The sequence below is a fragment of the Myiozetetes cayanensis genome, unplaced genomic scaffold, assembly GCF_022539395.1.
Source record: "Myiozetetes cayanensis isolate MyiCay16 unplaced genomic scaffold, myiCay2020 scf7, whole genome shotgun sequence".
In the NCBI taxonomy this organism is placed as follows: Eukaryota; Metazoa; Chordata; class Aves; order Passeriformes; family Tyrannidae; genus Myiozetetes; species Myiozetetes cayanensis.
This window is the reverse complement of record NW_026087964.1, coordinates 659187-682696: the sequence shown is the minus strand read 5'-3', so window position 1 is coordinate 682696 and position 23510 is coordinate 659187. Positions and strand designations below refer to the sequence as shown.

General features: G+C 38.8%; 1 protein-coding gene across 5 annotated transcripts in view; it reads right to left on the bottom strand.

Moving 5' to 3' along the window:
* Nucleotides 1-23510, bottom strand: part of CTNNA2 (catenin alpha 2) — a 485320-nt gene that overhangs the window by 42040 nt on the left and 419770 nt on the right. For all 5 annotated transcript variants that reach the window (XM_050338724.1, XM_050338725.1, XM_050338727.1 and 2 more), the window contains 4 exons: nt 19740-19832; nt 19303-19459; nt 15660-15860; nt 3337-3488 (listed from right to left, as the gene is read on the bottom strand). In XM_050338724.1, coding sequence (XP_050194681.1) covers nt 3337-3488; nt 15660-15860; nt 19303-19459; nt 19740-19832 — 603 coding nt within the window. The remainder of the gene's footprint in view (nt 1-3336; nt 3489-15659; nt 15861-19302; nt 19460-19739; nt 19833-23510) is intronic.

Here is a 23510-nt window from a genome sequence, read left to right as displayed (position 1 = left end):
TTGTGGTCTTCTCTCATGGACTGGAAGTCCCTTAACAATAGAATAGAAATGCAGTTAATTATAGAATTGTAGAATAGAAAATCCTGAGTTGGATCCATAAGGCTCAGCGAGTCCAACTCCTGGCTCTGCACAAGAGAGGCCCCCAGAAAATCCCACCCTATATCTGAGAGCATTTTCCAAATGCCTCCTGAACTCTGCCAGCCTTGGGGCCATGGCCACTTCCCTGGGGAGCCTGTTCCAGTGCCTGACCACCCTCTAGGTGAAGAACCTTTTCCTGATATCCAACCTAAACCTCTCCTGACACAACTTCAAGCCATTATTCCCTCGGGTCCTAAGATGCTCACAGAGTGCATCCTCCCAAAGAATCAAGTTTCTGTGCACTAAGACTACTCTGCAAAATGAACTAAAACACAGCAAGAAGGAGCACCCGGAGCTTGGCTCCAAAAAGTGCACTCCTGACCCAAACAGATGTAACACTAAGGTTAATGTAGATTATCTCACCACTAAAGGCCAGGTTTCTAATAGCAAAGGCCATGTGTGAATAGAGTAAACTGGCCTCAGAGAGACATAAAAATGAGAAAAGGTGCCATTGTGGTTCCTCCTAACTGCAGAGAGGGTTTCTGGCTAATAACTGAGGGAATTTCATAAACAGTTGTGAAAAAACAAAGTGTAGTTTCATCCCTACGCAGTAATAGAAAAGATGTTGGAATGAAATTATTATTTTCTATTTTATTTTTAGGTTCTATAATTATACTCTTAAATTCATTTATACTACTTCTTAAGTTGTGGAAGGGATTTTTTTCTTCTGTGTAGATCATAATAATAGTCTTCAATGAAAAAATGAGTCCTCTTTCTCCTTCAGCAGGAAAATAAATTCTCCCCTTGTGAAAGAAAAAGAGAAGAACAGAGATTATCCCCCTTCCCTTCAGCTTACCAAAAGTAATAACACCAACCAAAATTAATTTAAAAAGTGGCTTTATTTACTCTATGGAATGAGGGAATCATCTCAGATAAATTCAATCCTTCACGGCTTGCACACAAACAATCACTGCCTGAAAATAATTGTGTTGGATGCTCTAAAAAGTTTGCAAGGTTGGGGTTTTGGTTTATTGGGGTGTTTTTTTCTTTTTTTTAAAGATTCTTCAAGAAGTTTTACAGCCTGAATTAAAGGGGTACATGATTTGATAGATTATTAGATAAAAATATTCTAAAGGCTTTCTTCTATAGCTTAATGCCTCACCCTTCAATTATAGATTCCATTTCAGTGTGACATGTTCAGATGGGAATGAGTATCTCAAAGTGAAACTAATTTTGTTTTCTACAGAAAATAAGGTTCTGATTCAGCAAACTCTGGTGTGTGTAAGCTTATATATGTGGATTTTTCCAGTTAACTCACAAGGATAATGAGTCCATTTATGTGCTTTAGTTCTCTGCCTGGGTGAGGAGTACTACATTTAGCTCCATAAATACGTTAATTGTCTGAATGCAAAAATAAATCTTCCTAATCTGGGTAAGCAGAATTCATTAACTCATATCACACAACGAGTGGAAAGTATTAGCGATACAATTGCAAAAGTAACTCGGGAGGACTGCAGAGCCTGCATGCTGATCAGCCTTCCAAGTAAACATAACAGTAAGGCAGAAATGAAATAAGTGAATGTCCCTCCAGAATATTTAAAACGGTGCTTTGTGCTTAGCAGAAACATCTCACCAGGATGGACAGTCTCATGGCAACCTCTCAGGGACAACTCTGATGTGCAGGAAGGTGCTGGAAGACAGAGCTCTGTGTAGGGGATGGGAAAGTGTGTGTCAACAGCAGATTCCACCTGCTGGCTGTGCCTTATGAAGTGATTTCAAATGACTGGAGAAGACTAAAATGTGCTAAGAAGTGGTTCTTGTCCTAAGAGAAGTTTGGAAACTGCTGTTACAGACTAAGGAACCAGATAATCAGAGGGAAAATGGAGATCCTTTGCTATGCAGATCTATCATTTCATAGAACCATAGAATGGTTTGGGTTGGAAGGGACTTTAAAGACCATCCAGTTCCACCCCCTGCCACGGGCAGGGACACCTTCCACCAGCCCAGGTTGCTCCAAGCCCGTCCAACCTGGCCTTGGACACTTCCAGGGATGGGGCAGCCACAGCTTCTCTGGGCAACCTGTGCCAGGGCCTGCCCACCCTCATAGGGAAGTAATTTAAGTAAAGATTTTCATCCCAGTCCAGAAGAGTTGCCAGGACTCTGATGCTGCACACCCACAAACAGGACGGGTTTGCCCCCGTCATCAGTCACAACTACAATTCAGGCTACCTGAGATGAGCACTGGGGATGAGAATGGAATTTATGTTTCTCAGTTATAAAATTAAGCCTGTCAAAAGCTTTTTCTGTAAATGTTAATACATGGTGACAGATGACTAAAATGGAGCTATTTTGGAGGGCTCCAACTGCCTCAAGTCTTACATCAGAGCCATAATACACTCCCAACCACAAGTGTATGTTACCTGTTTGTTTGAAGGGATGAGTTGGTGTTTTAGCCCTGTTATTTGCTTCATAAGAAATAAAAAAATCCTCTGTGATTTTCCCCATAACTTTATGTGTATGTAGCTTTCATTAGGGCAGATTCAAAGTAATTTGGGTTTCAAATAACAGTTTCAATTGCTGAAAAGATGTCCAAACTAGGTTTGCTTTGCTGGTTTTATGTTTTAAATCTTTGACTGCAGACTACAGTGAAAAGCAACACACACCTACTCCCATAATAATGATGTTGTTCTCTGGTTTCTTTTATTTATTTGTTTGTTTTATTAAAAGATGTCTAAGCAAATTGAATCAACTGGTTAGTCAACACTGAAATGACACATTTATACCTCAGTAAACATTCAAAACCATCCCTGCAGAGGCTCACTGGAGCAGCAAGATAATTTATTTATTCATTTAGATTTTAACCAGACCTACCTCACATCCTGAGCAGCACACATACATTAGGAAAAGAACCTAAATAAGCAAAACAACGAAAAACTACACAAACTTTGAAGACCTTGGGAAATTAATTCTATTACTATGGAAACAGTAATGAAGTTTGCATCTATTGACAGTTGCAATCAAATCTTCTCCGAGGTGATTAACATATTAATTGTGGTTCATCTACGAAAACAGCCTCACCTCTTTATTTACTAATTCTTTCTTGTTGCCCATACTTCTTTTTTATGCTTGTTTCAAAGTCAACCTTTTCTGGCTTATTTACAGCACAGGGTTGATTCCAAGAAGCTTTTGTGTTTCTCTCATCCAACAGGATAACACCCCTGTAAGTCCCAAATTTCACTCCCCAGGTGCTTTACATACCCTGATCATCAGAACAGCTTTCCTGATGTCACGAACTCCGTCGTAAACCAGGCGGGAGGCGTCGATGAACTCGTTCTCCTCGAATGGCTGGGGGACATTGGCACTCAGAGCTTCAATGGCAACCTCAACTTGCTCAGCAAAACGTGGCATAACTGGATTAAACACAACAAAAAGAAGATTAGACACCTTCTTTCATGACCATTCTCCAAATCATGTACCCCAGGCTTTACTATTTTGACAATACAGTTGGAAAATCAGGAAAGATGATTCCTAAATCAGTCAGTTGCCTTTTTTGACATTAAAATATTACCTTTCCAGACTATCTTTTCCCTAGACCCTATTTTTAATGCACTTCTTGGTAACTTGAACCCAACTGATGAATACAAAGGGGAATTTCCAGTGTTATTTTCATCCAGAGCAGTGACAATCTTTCCTAGGAAGGAAACTTTCACTGTGACATGAAACCACATTTTCCTCTTGACTGAATATCCCACATTTAAAAGTGCATTTTATGCACCTTACTTACTATCTGGTTTAAAGTAAAATCACAAAAAACATGATTCAAGAATAGTTTACATTATAGAGAACAAGTGGTAGCAACCACGAGCTCAAACTTTCTGTTTCTGGTATTTAGGTATTACTCACTGGATATTAATGGAGAACCCTTTGAAGTTCAAGATATAGTGATTCAAATCTTTTTTATATGTATTTGTCCATATTCACAGATGAGAGAACAAAATTGTGTCTTCCATGCAGACAATATTCAATAACTGCTTGGGATATATTGAAGAAAACAGGAAAAAGTGGCAGCAACAATAGACTTTAAAAAAAAGTAAACATTAACAAAACATTGCCAGGCAGAGGGGAAACATTCTAATTAGAAAAGGAGTATGAGAGAGCTGGAAGTTTTGGAAAGAATATTAATAAATGCATATATCAAATTATCTTAATTAATAGAACACTTGAAAGTGTAGTAGGAGACTAATATGATTGCATAAGGAAGTCTTTAGACTGAGCATCAAAAAGAAATCATTCAAAATACAGTGAAAACAAGTAAATCTAAAGAATAAAACAGAAAATATTTAGAGTCATAGGGATAAAATAAGAAAAATTAGAGATGCAAAAATTAGAACAAAAAGGAGGTAAAACCCCCTAATATTTAGGGTTAACCTTAAATTTCTGTATAGAATTTCCTAATTAGTAGAGGTGGTCAGGTATTTGCAAAAAGAAAATAGGAAGCACATGTCTATTATTATAGAGAAAAAAAGGAAAGGAGATTTATAGAATATTCAACATAATTTTAGTACTCAGAAAGAAAATAAAACATGACACAGAGCAATTAATTTTTAATTATCTTGTAAATAAAGAGCAGATGTTGGACAGGGAACAGATTTGTCAACGCAGGTTGCACCAAGCTTTTACAATATTTTCCTTGACAGGGCAGGTATCAGTGGTGGTGGGGAAGCAGATATGGTACAGATTGACTTTGGTGAGATCTTTGCAATGATCACCTGGGGTGTTCTCAGAGACAAAACAAGGGAAATGTAAATTAAATCACTGTAAGGTGGGAAGTTACATTTTATTAGTTTTCCTGCATTAACTTGACCACGTGTGTTACCACAGTGACTTCCACTGGGTGTGGGAGCCTCTTCCATCCATTCTGACTTTGCAGAGCTGGCTATGATTTAGTCCTTAATTTACATGCTACACGTGACCATTATCTGCTCTTTCAAAATGGAAATAGCTATTAAACTACTTTATGAATTGCTTGCTTGCCAAGTGCATTTTTACATCAGTGCTCACTTTTGATTAGACAAGCAAGAAAAAACATCTTAAACTAATAAGATGCCATTACTTACAGCTTCACCATGCATATATGGCCACTAATGCAGTAAAGTTTTTGAAAATTGAGTTGAAAACTGTATTATTCTCCAGTTAAGGTTACTGAGCTCCATGACAAAAAAACCTCCAGTCTTTCTTACCTATCCTTTCCCGTACAAAGAAAGATGTTCTTATCCCAACAGCGAAAGAACTGCAAGTAAAATTCAGGCGAAGGCACGAATCTGTATCTGGAGTTAAAACTTGCAAATGCATCAGCTAGAGAAGGATTCATTTATTATGCACAGAGACATTGGCTATGAATTTTCAATTCAGAAGCAAATCAATACTTCTGGGGAAGAATTAAACACCGGTTTCATAGTTTGAGCTGTGGCCTTGAACACAGTTGTGCATATGCTTAGACTGAAAAATGTGAGCCATTAACATCTCCGGGCCTAACTGCATGAATTAATTAGGCACCTGCATAAATGTTGACAGAATCAGGTCCCAAGTTAATAGCAACACTTCTAATTTACTGACTTTGTCATTCCAACAAATAAAGATTTTAAAGCCTTTCTGTGGATGAGTTTTCAACGGCACAGAAAGGAAGATCACTGCCAACAAAATGTAGGTTGAACGGCTGCTGGAGAAAAACTGAGAATCAGCAAAGTTGAAATTACTTCCATTTTATCAATTGATTAATTCTTTTAAATTATATATTTCTTGCTATCAGCATAATACAAAAATAGCACAACCTCATGGGTGAATTCGTGCCTTGATAAAACTTGTACTTTTTGGTGAACCAACCTGTTCCACAAAGAAAATATTTTCTCTAAAGCTCTTCTTGTTTTTCTCCCACCCACCCATATCTCCTACATATTAAAATCATCAAGTAATTATCTGTTTTCTAAAAATATATTCCCTATTGGCTTTTTCTGGTATGGCAATCAGTTTGTACAGCAATTTTTGCACTTCAAAACATCTCTGCAAATTTTGTTTAGTGGTATGGGAACAATAAGATCACTGACAGGGAAATGTTAGGTTATGTAATGAAAGTATTGAGATAAAAATTTAAAAATGTTTGGGCGTTACTCTTCACAGCATTAGAACAAAAAAGTTTCATTAATATGCAAGATTAAATGAATGCCTCGCTAATTTACTGCACTTTTATGGCCTTATAATTTAGGAACTTGAATTCTTGAGAATCTTAAGTAGATGTGAATGTTCAGAAATACAGAAAGGGATAATTAAGACACAAAAAAAGCAATAAAGGTCAAGGACCCTCCAGGTGCATGAGTTTCTAATTCTTAGCAGCATCGATGGGAGTTGGGAAACTTGGCCTGCTTTTGTCCTACTTCACACACCTGAAAGTTAAAAATCTGTTTCCCTTTACCAAGCAGAAAGCAAGAGATGTTTCCATGAGCCAGTTATTCACCCCCACTTTAAGAAAGCAGTTCGAGTTCAACTGGATCAAATTCTGGCATTCCTCTGCCCACTGAGTAGGGAGGGAGGACAGATGTCTGGCTCAGAGCAGATGTCTGCTTTGGACAAGCAAGTTTAGGCATAAATAATCCCAATCATGCACCAAATCCTGGAACAGTTTTGGCTTTTAATGGCTGAGCAAGACATTGCTCCTTTTTAATCCAAATCTCACTGGAACTCAAGGCTTCCCAGAGGTCTCATCTTTGGGGTGTTTTTCTAGCCAGAGGACTATTTCTGAATGGCATCAGCAGAGCTGTTTCTTAGAGCTTCACTTTAAAGAGACAAGCAGCTACTCCACTCTTTCTAGTACCCAGGAATTTTGATCCAAGGGGATCACCCTTCTGAAAGAAGGCATTGTTCAAAGTTGTCTCAAAGATCAGATTGTCCCCAGACAAACCAGAGAAGTGACTGATCTCCTACACCCTGCTGTGTCCATCTTTGCCCTCTGGCTAACTCTTGGTAGCTCTGTATTCATTTCAGCATTTGTAGCTGTCCTTCAGAAATCTGATTTTCCCTGTGCCATGTTCATAAGGTGCCAGTCACCTGATCAAAGTAGCCCTTAAAAGGTTTTAAAAATCTGGTCTGATTTGGATAAGATTATCCAAGAAGGACATGGTAGTCTAAAGGTTTGGACCACTACACTGCTAAAAGCTGATGGAAGGATCCCTGAAAATTGTCTGTGTAAACATCATAGTTGTTTGTGTCACATAAATCAAGAAAATTATCTAGAATGACTGGCAGGAGTCAAAGCTAAGGGTTATCAGGGGAGACTAATAAAGAAAAAAATCCATGAATGATCCACTACACTAAAAAAAAAAAAAAAAGAGATGCTGTTAGGAAAAAAACTCAGCCATTATCCATATTTAAAAGGTTTTAGTACAAGAAATTCACAAAGTTATACCTTAAAAATTTCAGAGTTCTGGAGGAAATTTCTCCTGTGGTTTTTTTTTATTAATCCATTAATTTAATTAGCTGAGTAAAGAATGTGGTCTACCAGGAAGTTTAAGATTTTAAACAGGTATTTAAAAGATATTTCCTATGGGATATCTGACATAGTCTGTCAAAGACAGCATAGCTTCTCAGATTCATTTGAAGGATGAATAAGGAATGAAACATGATACCTTACTTAGCTTGAAGTGTTTGTCAAAGTCTGTTTCTAGAAGAACTGTACATTCCTTATCAGGAGATTCTAAATATTTCATGAAATGTTTTAAAGTCCGGGTCTCATATAATTTACTTTTCAGTCATGATTATTATATTGCTAATTAAAAAGAAAAAGCTTTATAAAATTCTACTGAAATATTATACAACATATCACAGAATCACAGTATTGTTTCTGTTGGAAAAGACCTCTCAGATCAGTTGCTTGACAACCCCTCCTGTTGAGAAATCTTTCCTAATATCCAATCTAAGCCACCCCTGGCACAACGTGAGGCTGTTTCCTCTTGTCCTGTTGATTTTTACTTGGGAGAAGACACTGATCCCCACCTGACTCCACTCTCCTTCCAGGGAGTTGCAGAGAGTGAGAAGGTCCCCCCTGAGCCTCCTTTTCTCCAGGCTGAGCCCCCCCAGCTCCCTCAGCTGCTTCTCATCAGTCTTATGCTCCAGCCCCTTCCCCAGCTCCATTTCCTGAGAGGACAGCATTAAACCAACTGGTTTTCCAAGAAGTAGATCTGATTTAAATATTTTGTTGCTTGGGCTGATGTTTTGTGACACACACTGTGCGTGGATGTATCTTGCCTACAGATACATATATTAATTTGCTGCCATGGATGAGGAAATGACCATATATAATCATGTCTGAGTTTCATGTCACTGGACTGGGTTTTCAGACTGGTTACCCTTCTGTGCTCAGAGATGTGGTCACTGATTCCTGTTACAGCTAAAACTCATAAGCAGAAATGTGACTTCTCTTTAGTTCTGGATATCAAACCCTGTGTGTCTGTCACTGGTGAATCTCGAAGGAGCAAAAGCAAAATCAGGGCAGAGTGATATGGCACAGAAAAGGATGAAATGCCACTGTCCAATGCACAAGATCATCTTGTCCTTTCTTGCTATTTACTATTCAGTTTTCCCCCAATAAAATTGTTAAAAGTCAGACTTAAAATAATGAATACCCACACCCCACAGCATTTTACAGTAAACACAAGACTTTCAGGAAGAATCAGCCTTCACTGCCAATACACTGCACCACTGATTTAGCCACAGACCATAAAAACAATGTTCTCAAGCCTTCCTGAATTTATGGCCAAGTCCTGACCCTTTGGCCCATCTGTGTTAAGTCTTCTCTTCTGGCACTTCACAAAAGGCTCCAACTTAATCTGTGGGTTTATGCAGCTAAGCAGGATGACGTGGGAATGGAAGAAGTGGATTTGTTCATGTGCAGGTGAGCTGTACACCATAGAACTTATGGGGACGTTCTGGAGTTATGTTACCAAGTGTTGGGAGATAGGGACACACACAGAGGAAGGAAAAACAAGCCTTCCAGCATTTTTTGCAGACCAAATGGTCATTTGCAGAAAGATAAATGTCAAGGGAGAAGCGAGGTAAGCGTGGTTTGCCTCATGACCAGGCACATCCCATAGGTACAAGGAGAGGGACATCCCCAAGTGTTCAGAGAAGGATAACAAATGGCAGCTGCAGGGACAGATGTGTCTCACCAATTTCAGATGTCTCATCCTCCTGCCTGCTTGTGCAGGAGCACCCCCAAAATATTATTCCTACTAAACGGAACTCCCTTCAGGTTATTATTTCAAATAAAAGCTAACTTTAAAAAAAAAAGTCCCCTCAGGAAAACAGTCCCGTGCTGTTGGACACAAAATGGGTTATATAACACAAGCAAACCACCCTTTCTGGCTTAGTTATAGGTTTGTGTGTATCTGCATGTAGGTGTGTGTAGGCAAGGGAATGCAAGGAATACCAGTGCTTTTATTTTAAAAGATTATTGTACAATTCTCACTTGTGTCCACAAAAGATTCTTTTGGATTCTAGTGGATATTCACTGCATTTTTCTGCCTTTATTTTCTAGACTTGGTAAATTTTTTTTCACTTCTACCACCATCCTTCTTATTTTAAAAAAATGGTTTTTAACAACACAAGATCTTTTGAGAACAGATTTGAACAGCAACTAAGTAATAACAGTTTGTGAAAATGGGCATTTCTATTATATTAACCTCCTGTTCATTATATAAGGTGTCTGGCACATCCAAAATAGATAATCCTAGTATTTTTAAACTCTCACTGAGATAAACTGCATCTAAATCTCGAATTTTCTTTAGTTATGTAATCCTTATCTTGACCTTCTTCTATTCTGGAAGATCTTTAGGTTGTGGAGATCAAAGTGGAAACAACTAGTTGGTTTATTCTTCCTATAATTACAGCCTAACATCTTCAACACTGCTCTGAGGGCTGTTATGCATGAAAAAAGTATCTTTGCTCACCTGCCCCTAACGATGCCATATTTTTTTCTGAGAGGATGAATTAGCTCAGAACCTTCCTGTCCCTGTAGATAATACAGTTTGAACTGTTCCACTTACCTAGAGAAATGAAATAAAATTATCTTTTAGTCTTGGCTTTCTGACAAGGAAACTCCCTCATTCCTACCAGCCAAACCAGCATTTTCCTCGTGGCTTCCACCTAATCACCTGTTAATTAACACATTGTACACCAACCACAGCACTGACTGATCCTGAAGCATCACAGGATTCATCTTTCTGCCTGCAGAGAAATGGACATTTGTGCTTTGCTTATGCCTTGTAACCAGCTCTTAATCCATCAAAGGCCTTGACACTCACTCCATGGTTACCCATTTTCCAAACAGCTCTGTGTGCAGGACTTTATGAAAAGCCTTAGAAAGTCTAAATCAATTATGTTGTATTCTCCTTTAGCACTGTATTCTATTTTTAAACTCTAAAAGTGGAGAGAAAAAGAAATAGTGGTTGAGCTTTCAGCCACAGTGGTGATTTATTAATTTCTTATGTGGCTCATTTAATTGTTCTACAATGCATTTTCTATGATTTCTTACTGTATTCCTCTGTATCTTGATCCCAGTCTTCTGGTTAAAAATCCTTTGGATCAAACCAAGCACTAATGGAACACAATCTTGGGTATTCTCTGCTCCCTTTGTAAAATGTATTTTCTTTAATAATGCATCAATTTTTTTTTGTTGGTGATACCTTGACCTTTACATTTCAGTTTAGCAAAACTTTAGAGAAAATGTTGGAGTACTTTGCAGAATAAAAGTCATAATTTCATCAAAATTCCAGGATAAATGATCTCATGTTCTCAGGATGATGGTACCCATAAGTTGTACTATAACTACCCGAGCTCCCATAAAACATGAATTTAAGATCATTTATTTTTTAAATAGGCTCCATTTTGCAATTTTTAGCTCTCCCTCAGATTCAATACAGGGTTTTTTTTGATTACAGCTATGCTTAAATTCATCTTCTTGCTTCTACATTTTGTTTCCCTTCATATCACTGCTGAAAAATCCATCTTTCCTACGTTTTAGTATTAGCTTTGATAACATCATTGAGCTGCCTTTTCCTGGTGATAAATATCTTTAAAGTTTGTCCTACTCACACTGATAAAACTCTCACAGGGTTATTGCTGAATTGCCAGTAGTGCTGATTTTCAGCTTTAGTCCATTCTGATAAAGACAAAATAAAAAATTTGTGTCAAAACACAAGTCAGAGTGACCTACTTAAAAAACAGCCACTTACAAAGTTACTGGGATATTTTTAAAACATGCTAAAAGCTGAAACTCAAAATTTCTGATGTGAATCAGAGGATTTCATATTTCCACTGTCCTTCAGAGGAGTAACCCAAGTACTACGGCACTTGCTGTTCCAGGATGGTTTCCAGACATCCCAGTGTAAATTGAAAGGAAAAAAAATTGTTGGAAATTTCTCACAGCCCTTCCCAGGCATTTCTGGTCTTAACTTGTTCTGCTCTTTTCTCCTACATTTCCCATTCACCTCCTTTCATTACAACCCTGCAAAGTTTTCCCAATTTAAGTTCAACCCTCTGACCTTTAAAGAATGCCACAGCCTTTTTCTCCTTCCTGAACCTCAGAAATCTTGAAAAATAACATTTAGCCTCGTTGCCTGTTACTTGATTTCTTTCTAGGGTCAGTTCTTTTTACTTATTAACGAACTTTGGCTTCTTCCCTTCATTTTTTACAGCTTCTTAAAGAATTGCTGAGTAGACTTCAATCTCCTCCTTATTAAAGGCAATGAGACAGTCTCAGCTGGTCACTCCAGGAAAGGGTGCTGAGCAGTATGAGAGATCTCAACATTCAAGCAGAAATAATGTTCTGTTTTCTCTTTTCCCTTTCCTTTTGCCTTTATCCTTGCTTTTAACCTCTTCTTTTTAATCTCTTTTCCTTTCCATCCTTCTTTCCATTTTTCTTTCTTCAGCACTGACCACCTGTAACAGGATAATTCCACAGTTCTCTACCAACCTGAATGCCAGTATAACATTTAACAGAGGCCATCAGGGCTGTGTCTGACCCTGATTCCCCTTCTTCAGCCTGATCCTGACTCCCATCCCAGCCCACGCTCATTCAGGTGCCAGGTGCTCCCTGGGTCATGTTATTTAGGAAACCAAGCTACAGATATTAGCAAAACTTCCCAGTGCCCCAAAAAGCAAACAAACAAACAAACAATGACACCCTGAAGCTCTGTTTTACTCCTGTGCCCAATTAACACCCACTAAAATCTCTGAGTTTTGTGCTCGTTCCCAGCAAACCCTGTAGACTTTGGGGTTTTACAGGTTTCATCCTGGATTTATGAGAAAGTCAGCACGAGAGAGTTAAGCTTTTATTTTGGTTTTTAAAGCAAAACGAAAGTACCCAGTTTTAAAAAGACATGAACCAATCCCTCACTCCCAAACACTGCTGTCAGAGATAAGAGTCTAACCTCCACCAAGCACTTGGCTTTAAAGGCAGTTTGTTAGTCAAGGGCAGGCCAGAAAGCACTAAAACACTAAAAAACCCACACCCCATATATTTCCAAAGCCTGTAAATTAACACAACAAACAAATAAAACTTTGAGCTGAGACTGGTTTTTAAAGTAACATTTGCGGTTTCAGTTTCTCAGAACCCACCAATATAATTTTCATTAAAGATTAACTTTCTCTCCCCTAAAAAACAAAACAAACCAAAACAAAATCAACAAAAAACATTAGCAAAGTGTTTCTCTTTCCAAAATAGCCTACTCATATTTCTCCACTGTGGATCCAACCCACCACTCACATAACAAATTAAAATCCCTGGAAAAAGAGGCTTAACAGAGGCTTTCCTTTCCTGAGCTGACAGTTAAAATAATAAGAAAAAGGTAATTTGCTTATTTCCCTTCTATTGTCATTTAACTATTTTTTTCCCAGCTTCCAAAAGCACTTCATTTAAAAATAAATTAAAGTCAATTAAAAAAAAAAAAAAGAAGGAACAAAGATAAAAGTGGTGAGATGTTCATGATCGTGCTTGGCACAGAGATTCTGAAACACACACCTGTGGGTGGAACCTGAATCTGAATAAATCACTCGTATCATTCTGGAGTGTTTGATAAGATCTGTGCAGGATCTCGAGGTGATGAATAGAAAGAATGCAGAAATAGATGTATATGTATTCACAGGTACCCATGTCATAGAATTGTTGAGATTGGAATATATCTCTTAAGATCATCAAGCCCAACCATTCCCCCAGCACTGCCAATGCCAGCGCTAAACAGTGTCCCCAAGAGCCACATCCACACACTTGTTCAACACTTGCCGGGATGGTGAATCCACCACTGTCCTGGGCAGCCTCTTCCAATCATTAACAACTATTTCTATGAAAAAAATTTCCCTAATCTAAACCTCTCTCTGGTGCAACTGGAGGCCGTTCCCTCTCCTCCTGTCCCTGTTCCCTGGGAGCAGAGCCTGACCCCCCCCGGCTCCCCCCTCCTGTCAGGGAGTTGCAGAGCCAGAAGGTCCCCCCTGAGCCTCCTTTTCTCCAGGCTGAGCCCCCCCAGCTCCCTCAGCCCCTCCTGCTGCTCCAGCCCCTTCCCAGCTCCGTTCCCTTCCCTGCACACGCTCCAGCCCCTCAGTGTCTCTGTGTCCTCTACCCCAGTGCCTGTGCGGGCAGGGATCTGTTCTCTGGGACACAGAATGGCACAGGGGTGTCTAAATACCATTTTAACCACTGCATTTTAGAGCAGTGAATTGAGTCAGTAAATTCTACCTTTTTAATCACCGAGAAATAATAATCAATACCTTTGTAAATGGCCTGAAAAGCTGCAGATAGAAATTGTGCTGTAATATTAATGATCCACATTCATGCCTGGCATAAATTGTTTAAGCTTCATCAGCTCCATTGAATTTGGGCCCATTTTGTCTCCTGAACTTCTGCTGCACAATTTGTACATGATTTAAAGTTCTCAACATTGAAAACACTTTTTTTTTTTAAATTTTTGTTTTAATACTCACAGGTTTTCTTAGATTTGACAAAATACAAAATAGAGTAATAACTTTGAGGAACAGGGACTTGTTCTTAAGTATTGAATCTCAGCATTACCAAGCTGATGTCATCAAGATGTACTTAGTCCAGAGTTTATAACACTTAGTTATAATTCAAATTATATTAAAGAGTACAATAAATATGGAATATAAGTATTTACTGGACCTATTATTGATCTGTATAATGGCACTTTATACCTGCCAGTGAAAGTTAATTCCACTGGATGTTGTGGATCCACCAGTGTTGCACATGTTCAAGGTAAAACTTTCTAGCCATAATCACAATCTCAAGAATCCACACTTCAGCTCTAATTTCTAATAAAACCCACTGGAATGTCAGAAAAAAGAAGAAATTCTTGATTTGGGTCATTGGGATTTATCTGTGCAAATAAGGATTTGGGTCCCTATTAGGGCTAAAAGATATTAAGCTGAGCACAACAATAACACAAGTAACACTAAATCATCCCAACATATTTTTTTAGCTTATTTTGTTGATTCCTGCTCTCAAAGCAAACACAGAGACTGCCAGAGCCCCAAAAGTTTTTGCTTTTCCATCTCACAGGGAAAGGCCTGACCTCTCTGTCCAAAAGTTACATTTGTTGCATCCTGAACTGATGCAATTTTCATTTGTTCCCTCTAAAACGATCTTGATGATTTTAAATCCCAGATGAGCAAGGGCAATCAGGTGGGGGAGGATCAGCTCAGACATTTTCAGCCAACCATAATACATGAATCTATAACACACCTGGTCACCTGGTCAGGGAGTGGAGACCTGAAGGCAATAAAATTTAAAGCATGATTCATCTGAAAAAATATAGACCACTGCTTCAAGATGAGAGCTCTTGACTGTGCTGAATTATTGAGATCACATAGCAACAGAGAGTATTGAGTATAAAGGTGTTTAAAATGACCAGCTTAGCTGTAATCACCTACATTTAGATGAACCCAATTCCTGCTCTCTCAAGGTAAAAACAGGTTAAAAAAAAAAAAAAAAAAAAAGAGGTTTTTTTTCCCCCTAGTCTATCAATCCAGAAAACTTTTCTATTTTTATGTAATCTACATATTTTATATAATCCAGCAGCCTTTTATATTTTTTTTCAATCAGATAATACATTTTCAGTTGCTCATATGTATTTTTCAGTGAAAAATTGTTCTGTTTAGAAACACAATTTCAGTCATCAACAAGTACATTCACCTGCACAGACCACAGAGTAATGTTTGTAATGATTTTCTAGAGACACATAATACATAATCAACTGACTCAGAAGAAAAGACTGTGCATTATTTATTCAAATCTAGAAACTTTGACGAAGTAGCCCAGTCTTGATGGGTTACTGAATCTCTTCTCAGTATGACAGAATTGAGCAGAGGATAAAAAAAACATCCATGGTCACGAATTTATTTGTTTATATCTTGTTTTCAAGCACAGATTTTCCTCTGAGTCACAGATCTCAGAGAATTAACTGAAAGTTTTAGGTGAGCAAATAACAGATATTTCAATAAATCAATAATTCCAATGAACTCACCTGTCTCAGAGAGCAGTTTGGTAGCTTCCAGCACCTTCTCAGTATAAACTCCGGTCTCATAGTTTTCCATCTCGGCGTTAATGATGTGAATGACTCTGGCTGCACGGCCCCGGATGGCACCCGCGGTTCTGTCCAGCGTGTCCACATCCCCCTCTTGGAGAGCAATCACACACTTATTCACATCTTCCAGGATGTGGTTTTCTAGGATGGAGGGGAAAAATACAGCTCATTTCATTTCCCTCTTCCTCGTAGCAAAGCTTAGAGATTTGGGTGAACAGCAAATGTCAGTGTGTTAAAAAATTGATATCTGTCTTTATCCAGGCCTGCTAAGCAAATGCTCTTCATAACAGTAAAATTCCAAAGTGTGATATTTATCTTTAACAGGGACTGGACTACATCATCTTACCTGTCCTGTGAGTCCCAACCTGCAAATCTTTGAAAACCAGTCACATTAATTTCAACCATCTTGGTTGATTTTGGTATAATAAGGTGCTCAAACATCGTGCAGATTCTCTAATAAACAGTCTGAAGATGAATTTACACGCTCCCATGAAATTTAATATGTTCGGTTCATTTGTGCCTAAATGAAAATAAATAGTTTTGAAAACACAACAGCAAATGGCCTTTGTAGATAGCAAGGAGCCCGGGCATGAGCAGTTCATCTCCTGCACTCCACCTATGCCAGAAAATAAGCTCTGAATTTTTCATGACACACACTGTAATTATATGTGACTGTGCATATTCTGAAATAAGAGTTAACAACAGTGAGTCTGCTCAGATGAGTTAATATTGACCAGCTTTATTGGATTCTTGGGAGCTGCACTGGTTTTTTTGGCTCAGCATCATGTGCTGCAATATCATAATTTATGTACTATTCTCATATAAATAATGTGAAAGGATGAAGCAGATTTTGATTAGGTCAGGCATTATTTCCCAGCAGTCAGGAGAGTCAAAATAATTTCAATAAGACTATGACTGAATTTCATATTTGACCAAACTCAGCCTGAGACACTTAGCAACTCTAAAAACCACCTTGCTTTTCTGTTACAGACACCTCTAAACTGAAAATGAAATGTTGTTCTTTGTAGTAGCAGTAAAACAGAATTAATCAGTTCACCAACTGCTCTTTGTTAATTATCCTTGGCCACTAAAAAGAATGACTCACTAATCCTCACTGTTAAAAATCTCAATGTTGGATCATCTGAGAGTTTCAGAAATGTATTACATGATGTTGAATTTTACACTTTAACAACTATGGATGGAAATCGAAAGTCCCCTGAGATGTGAATCTGAGTAACTTGCAAGGCAAAATCCTTTGTTTAAAGAACTCCCTGTCCAGAATTAAAATCATTGCTTGGCCGAAATTTTTCTTCGCTCTTTTGTTCTCACAAACATCATCAGTTGCTTTTACAGTGGCATAACCAACTTTTGCCCAACGAGAAGTGCTACATGGATTTGAACAGACACTGCATTTGGTATATGAAATAATTTATTAAAATCATGGTCAGCTTTCTTTTGGTAGCCATCCTATTGTTAAAACATACCATCAAATGTGACACTCAATATGAAGAGGAGGAGGAGGTGTCATTTCAGGAGTTGCATTTAATCAGACAGAAGCATTTAGAACGGTTCAGTGGTTTAACATTCAAAACCAAAACTACCCTGTGTGAGCTGAGGCTTCCAAGCTTACAGTAAGCAAGCAACAGGATTTGTGGACACATGTCATGTTTATTTATGGACAGTATTAGAAAAAAAAAATTAACTCAGTGGTTAAGTTATACTTCCCAGGCCCTTTGGAAAGTTTGGATCTAAGTCAAGACTAAGTTAGAAGGAAAAATGATTTGAGAAAAAGAAATGAAAACCCCTATCATCCATTCCACTGACTTCTGGTTTATGGATACAAGCACTTGGAGTAAACAAAGTTCTCAAGCCAATCAGGAAATGGCTACTTGAGAAAGTCTGCCAGCTCTTTGGCTTGTGGACTGGGTCAGCAATTTACAGCTTGGTTTGCCTTTTCACTGCAGAGCCAGGTCTGCTGAAAAGTGTTTGTTGGTTTCAAATCTCAAATAAAAATCAATGTGCTCCCAGATTCTGAAGTACCCTTTTGCTCTGACAGTTCATTTTCATTTTCTTGTCATGGCTTGCAGTAAGCACTCTAACAGGGCTGGTGAACAGTGGAGTGTAATTAACTAAGTCAAACCATTTTCCTGTTAATAATAGTAGCAGGATACAACTAAACAAAATAAAGGGCAGGGCAAAGAGGAAAGTTAGGGATTTTTAAAAAGAATCTTTTTTTTTTTCCCCCCCTCCAAATCTCACAAACTTTTATTAGAAAATGTAGGTAACATCAAGGAAAGTAATGTAGATGGAAACATAACCTTTTGGCCAGACTATCTCATGAAGTTTGCCTCTTCTGAGACATTCAGGTAAGCCAAGCACTCTTGGCACACTCTATGTCCTTATTCACAACAGTGAAATTCACCTTTCAAACTGAAATAGGAAAATGAGTTTTCTGCAGCAGACAATTACCCAGGACATGCAGCAATCTGCAATTACCGTGCTCGTTGTGTATGACTATATCATAACAATCCACTCTGGCACAAGCTGTGGCACTTCACAAGGAGGATGGAGAAAAGACTGTGACCCAGAGTCAATGTCCTTCTCTTCTCCATCCCTTCTTTCTGTAAGAACTAAGATGCTTTGGTTATTTCCACAGAAGAGCTTGCTTTGCATCGTAAGCCTCCCAAGAGAGGTCTGAGAAGTGCAAAGATTTGCTGTTTCTTGCACTATTTTACTACTTCTCTCTGGTTTTATCATTACACCATTAACTGAGACCCAGAAGTGCCTCCCAGCTCTCTGCAAATGTACACACTGCTCATGTCTGACAATACACCCAGACAAGAATCACAGAATCATGGACTCATTAAGGATGGAAAAGGTCTCTAAAATCATTGAGTCCAACAATTAACACTGTCAGGTCCACCACTACCATATGCAGCATCTGTGTATCTCCCTTCTTCCTATCCCTCTTCAGAGCCTGGTGACCTGGTACAGATGGTCAGGGGGCAAGGACTGCAAGGTACATCTGCCCCACTGTACAGACACAGCTGACCTGAGCAAAGCTACAGAATGAAGCAAGGAAAGTGTCAAGGCCAGGTTGGATGGGGCTTGGAGCAACCTGCTCTAGGGAAAGGTGTCCCTGTCTATGGCAGGGATTGGAACTAGATGATCTTTAGGGTCCTTTCCAACCCAAACCATCCTGTGAATCTACAATTCTGTAAAGTTCATCTTTCCTCCTCTTGCCTACAACTGCAGAAGGATTCTAATGATTTCTACAAATACTGTCAGCCTGTCACAGGTCTGGAACGCATTTTTAAAAAGGGGCTAAAATCCTACTTTGGGACTGAGCTGAGACAAAACTTCTCTAGAAATAGAAGTGCACATAGGATGCTATTTTCTGGGAGGTGAAAAGCCAACCGTTGCTACCAGGGATTAATTGACATGGTGTGGCTGCTCCAACCGAGTGCAAAAGATCAGCATTCCCACAGACACAGACTAATGGATTAATGATGCTTTAGCAATTATAGCTTTTATTCACTCTAACCCATTACTTCAATTTAGGAGTATATTTTTAGACCGGTACCTGAAACAGAGAGGAAATCATCCACCGAAGTGATGTCATCAACAGCTTCAGTGAGGACTCGCACCTGCTTCTCCCACTGATCCTTAAACACATCCATGTTGTCCTGGGCTACTTTGCTCTGGGGTCTGGCAGCCAACGTGAGTGCAGCATTTATCACCTGTTATTCAAACCCAGTTGTTAGGAGAAGGGAAAGTTTTTTCACAACAGAAAGAGCAAACAGATCATGGGCCGTGTTAAAAATGCAGCATTGCAGCCCATTTGACACGTGGGGCTCGAGGTATGAACGAATTTTTCACAGTTTGTGGAAATCAGGCAACAACATCATGACAAAACCAAGGTTATAATCTTCACCCAGGCTGTTTTCCCTGTCTCAGCTAACTGATGCTTTTAAATGCTAAAAGAGTTCTTGGGTACTTTATAGTAGGAATCTTACTTACCTGTGGGCACAGACTATCAATCTGCGTGGCTGCCATACGGACTAACTTCACCCCTTCTTCATTATTTGAGATAGAACAGGCCAGATTTGCAACCTGCAATGAAATCAGCAGATGAGAATCAAGTTTTAGGTAAGTGAGCCATTAGGGCCATGCCTTTCTCTGTTCCTATTGAGCCTTGCCTGGAATGAAAGAATTGTGTACAAGAGGAATAATACATCATCTTCTGTGCTGGGGAACAGAAACACATGTAGATTATTTCCTTACCAGCAAACTGAACTACCCATCTTGTTTAGATTTTTCTCAGAATCTGCCCTCGCTGCCAAGTGTTCCACATCCTCCTCTATAGCTTGAAAATTATCTCCTGAGAAGTCATGTAGAGAATGCAGAGCCCCCAGACAATGATCTGTGCATTTCCTTTTATTTTCTTATTAACTAGGTCCAAATGAATGTAGGTAATCAGGTGCATCCATATACTGTGATCTTTGCAAAATACAGAATCTTTGCAGTCCTAACACATGGAATTGTGCTTTTCCATCCATAAACAAAACTCTGGGAAGTTACATACCTCTCCAATATTTTCATTGTTTCAGATCCTGATGGTTTTATGAGGGTTTACTTCAACTCTCAGGTGGATCTCTTTATTTCTATGTGGTTGTCTGCCATACAGTAAGACATCCACCCTGACAGTGATGTGAAATGTCTCTGGTGAAAGCCTCATTCTGTAACATATGCCTGAAGATCTCATTCAAAGATCTCTTCAACTACATTTGCTCGCTCTGGCACAGCTCTGGGAAGTCTCAAACTCATAAGACTGAAGGCTATTTGGATAAGATGAAGACAGAGGAGACTTCTGAATGAGATCTAGCAATCAGATCATGTCTCCAGAGCTGCATCTCTGTGGCTTGGATTCAAGTGGAAGAGCATGTTCTCCCAGCTCATACAGTTCTTCCAAAAAACGCATTCCCAAAAGCTTTGGCCAAGTCCACGAATCTGTCATGGTTTTCCAAAGAGCAGTTCATGGCACAGTGCACATATTTAAGCTCATCAGTGGTATTTAAATCACAAAGGTACATTTTGGGACAGGGGAATACAGGATATTTTTTTTAATCATCCAAAAGTACAGCTTTTAATTCTAATCTACATTAAAACAAACTTATAAATTTTAAATATGCTTCCTTGATATTATTCACTGTGCCTGTAGGCATAACTATCAGCTGGAAATGATTCATGAATTAGTTCAAATACCCCCATCCTTCCAATTTTCCTCCAGTCTCCCCTTGTGGTATTAAACTGTTCTCATCTCCAGTGCACATCCCCGCATTAGCCCTGATCCATCTGTTCTGCATGGAACCTATTTCCCTTCACAGTTCTGGGGAACGTAGTCTGCATATATCACAGTGCCAGAGCTCAGGAAAGAAAAGAACCCAAGGCTTCAAAGAGTCCTGCAGGCATTTCCTAGTCAAGATTTTATCATAGTGCTGGGATTTTTATTTTCATTTCATGATGAGACAAATGAGTTAGTCTGTTTGTTAACAGCTTTACAGTCCTCATGTCAAAAACCTTCTCCTGAGCTGACATCTTCCAATTAAGTCACCATTTTCTGTAGTCACTTCTGTGCACACATCAAACAGAACACTTTAATCTTCACCAGAAACAAAAGCTAAGCAGGATGATAATTAGAATGCATTAACATGAGTGGAAATTACAGACCTTAAAGACTAGTAAATAATATTAAGTTCAGCAAGTGCCATCTTCCTGTATTTGAAATAAGTGGCTTTTCAGATTGCCCTTTCATTTTGTGATTATCCTGATGGGAATTTGTCCTAAGGCTTCAGATGCAACATACATCTTATTTTTTCACAGAGAGCACTGAAGGGGGCTGGGTGTCACGGAAAGGCAATCAAACCACGAGGCAGGTCTTTGAGTTCTTCTGGAAGAGATCTTGGCAGATATAATCAGCAAAAATGAAACTTATTTTGTCTCTGTTAATTACTTTTTCGACAGAATCTGATGAGATAGTATTTGAATGTTGTAAAGTGTCCTGTTTTCCAAGGAGGGATTCAGACATAACCAGAGAAAACTTTCTCCTTTATTTGTAAAACAGAGTTCAGTACATTGGTTTGGGTGCTCCTACCAATACAAAGGTAATCTATTGCATTAAATATGCATCAAAAGAGCATTACAGCTATCTGTTTAAAAGAAATAGTGATGCATATCATGTCTAATCCTTACATGATGAGCCTAACAGTTTCTGTGGTTTATTTCAAGACTTGCATAAATATAGCACTGTGTCATCAGCAGTCAGAAAGCAATCCTGTGTCACAATTCAGCAGAGACTGTGCCAGCCTGTACCATGAGGAGATATGATTATGGCAAACAAGTACAGAGATAAGCAAATTCCACAAAGGTAGATGCAATCTGGATAAAATCGAATTTAGCACTGCAAATCAGAAACACTACGACTTTTCCCAAAATTGAATTTTAAAACATGGCAAGAAATAGCCATTACTTGCTTAAGCCTGCATTTTAGTACCACTGCATAAGCAGTGAAACAGTACAAGTTCTAAGTGCACTCAATCACCAGACACCACACTATTTAATTATTTTGATTGACTTTGTTATCAAGTAGAGAGTCAGGTCACTATCAATCAGCATTCCTGGCACAGCAAGGTCCACATGCATGCTCTTCATTGACAGAAGCCATGAGGTAATTCACCACGCTTTAGCTGACTACAAATTCAGCAACTTCAGATATTTTTCCTAACTAAAACTATGACAAGAAAAGCTTAGACCCAGTTCCACTCCACGTAGCTGAGACACTTTGACTAGGTGCCAAACTGACTCCTTTGGATAGTGGATAATAAGAGGAAGGCCCTTCCAGAAGCTTTTTTAGGTCTCTGGTTGACTCTCTGATCCTCTAGATGTGTCTAGTCTATTATTTAAGCTTATCTGGCCCTGATGATTGTTGAAGAAGGTACTGCTGAAATAAAAGAGGTTTTAATGGTGCATTGTAACTCTTTTTGCATGGGCATAGTTAATACAAAAGACTCCTCAAGGTTGGGAATTTGTTAATTATGCTATTCCTGAGCTGGATGGAGCAGACAGCTGGGAAAGGAAAATAAAAAGGCTGTATATTACCAGAACTGCCAATTACCAAAACTTGGATTTGACAGCCTTTACCTTTATGCTTCAAGTGCTCTGTCTCCACCAAAGCATTGAAAAGAAGGTTTCATGAAAGGCTGTGGAAGCAACCAGGTAATTAATTTTTTTTTCTGTTTACTAAGTTCCTTGAGCACCCTGAATTCACTGAGTGCCATAAAGAACTTAAGATTGTATTAAGATCAATGTGAAGTGTCTGAAGAGCATTTATATGAATGAATACATTTTAAATACCACAATCAATGAACTGTGAATCATCCTCAAACTGCGTGGAGAACTTAATAACAGTGAAACTGCTGTGCAGATAAACATTATTGTCCAGAATTTCAGGTCTGCTAAGCTACTCTTATACCATCAAAACAATTGCTAAACACCTTAAACCTGTCCTGCAAGAGCATGGAAAGGTAATGAGCAAGAAAATAAACACTCCAGGTGCTGTATTTTTCTGTAATCACCGAGCCCACTGAACCAGCCCTAGAACTGGGGATGTGAAGAAGCAGGTACCAACTGCTTCATATTCATTTCCATCACTGGCACTGACAGCACAAGATGCAATTGTGCACTTTGCCAGGTATCCCTCTGTAATCATGCAAAGAGTTCCAGTAGTTTCAG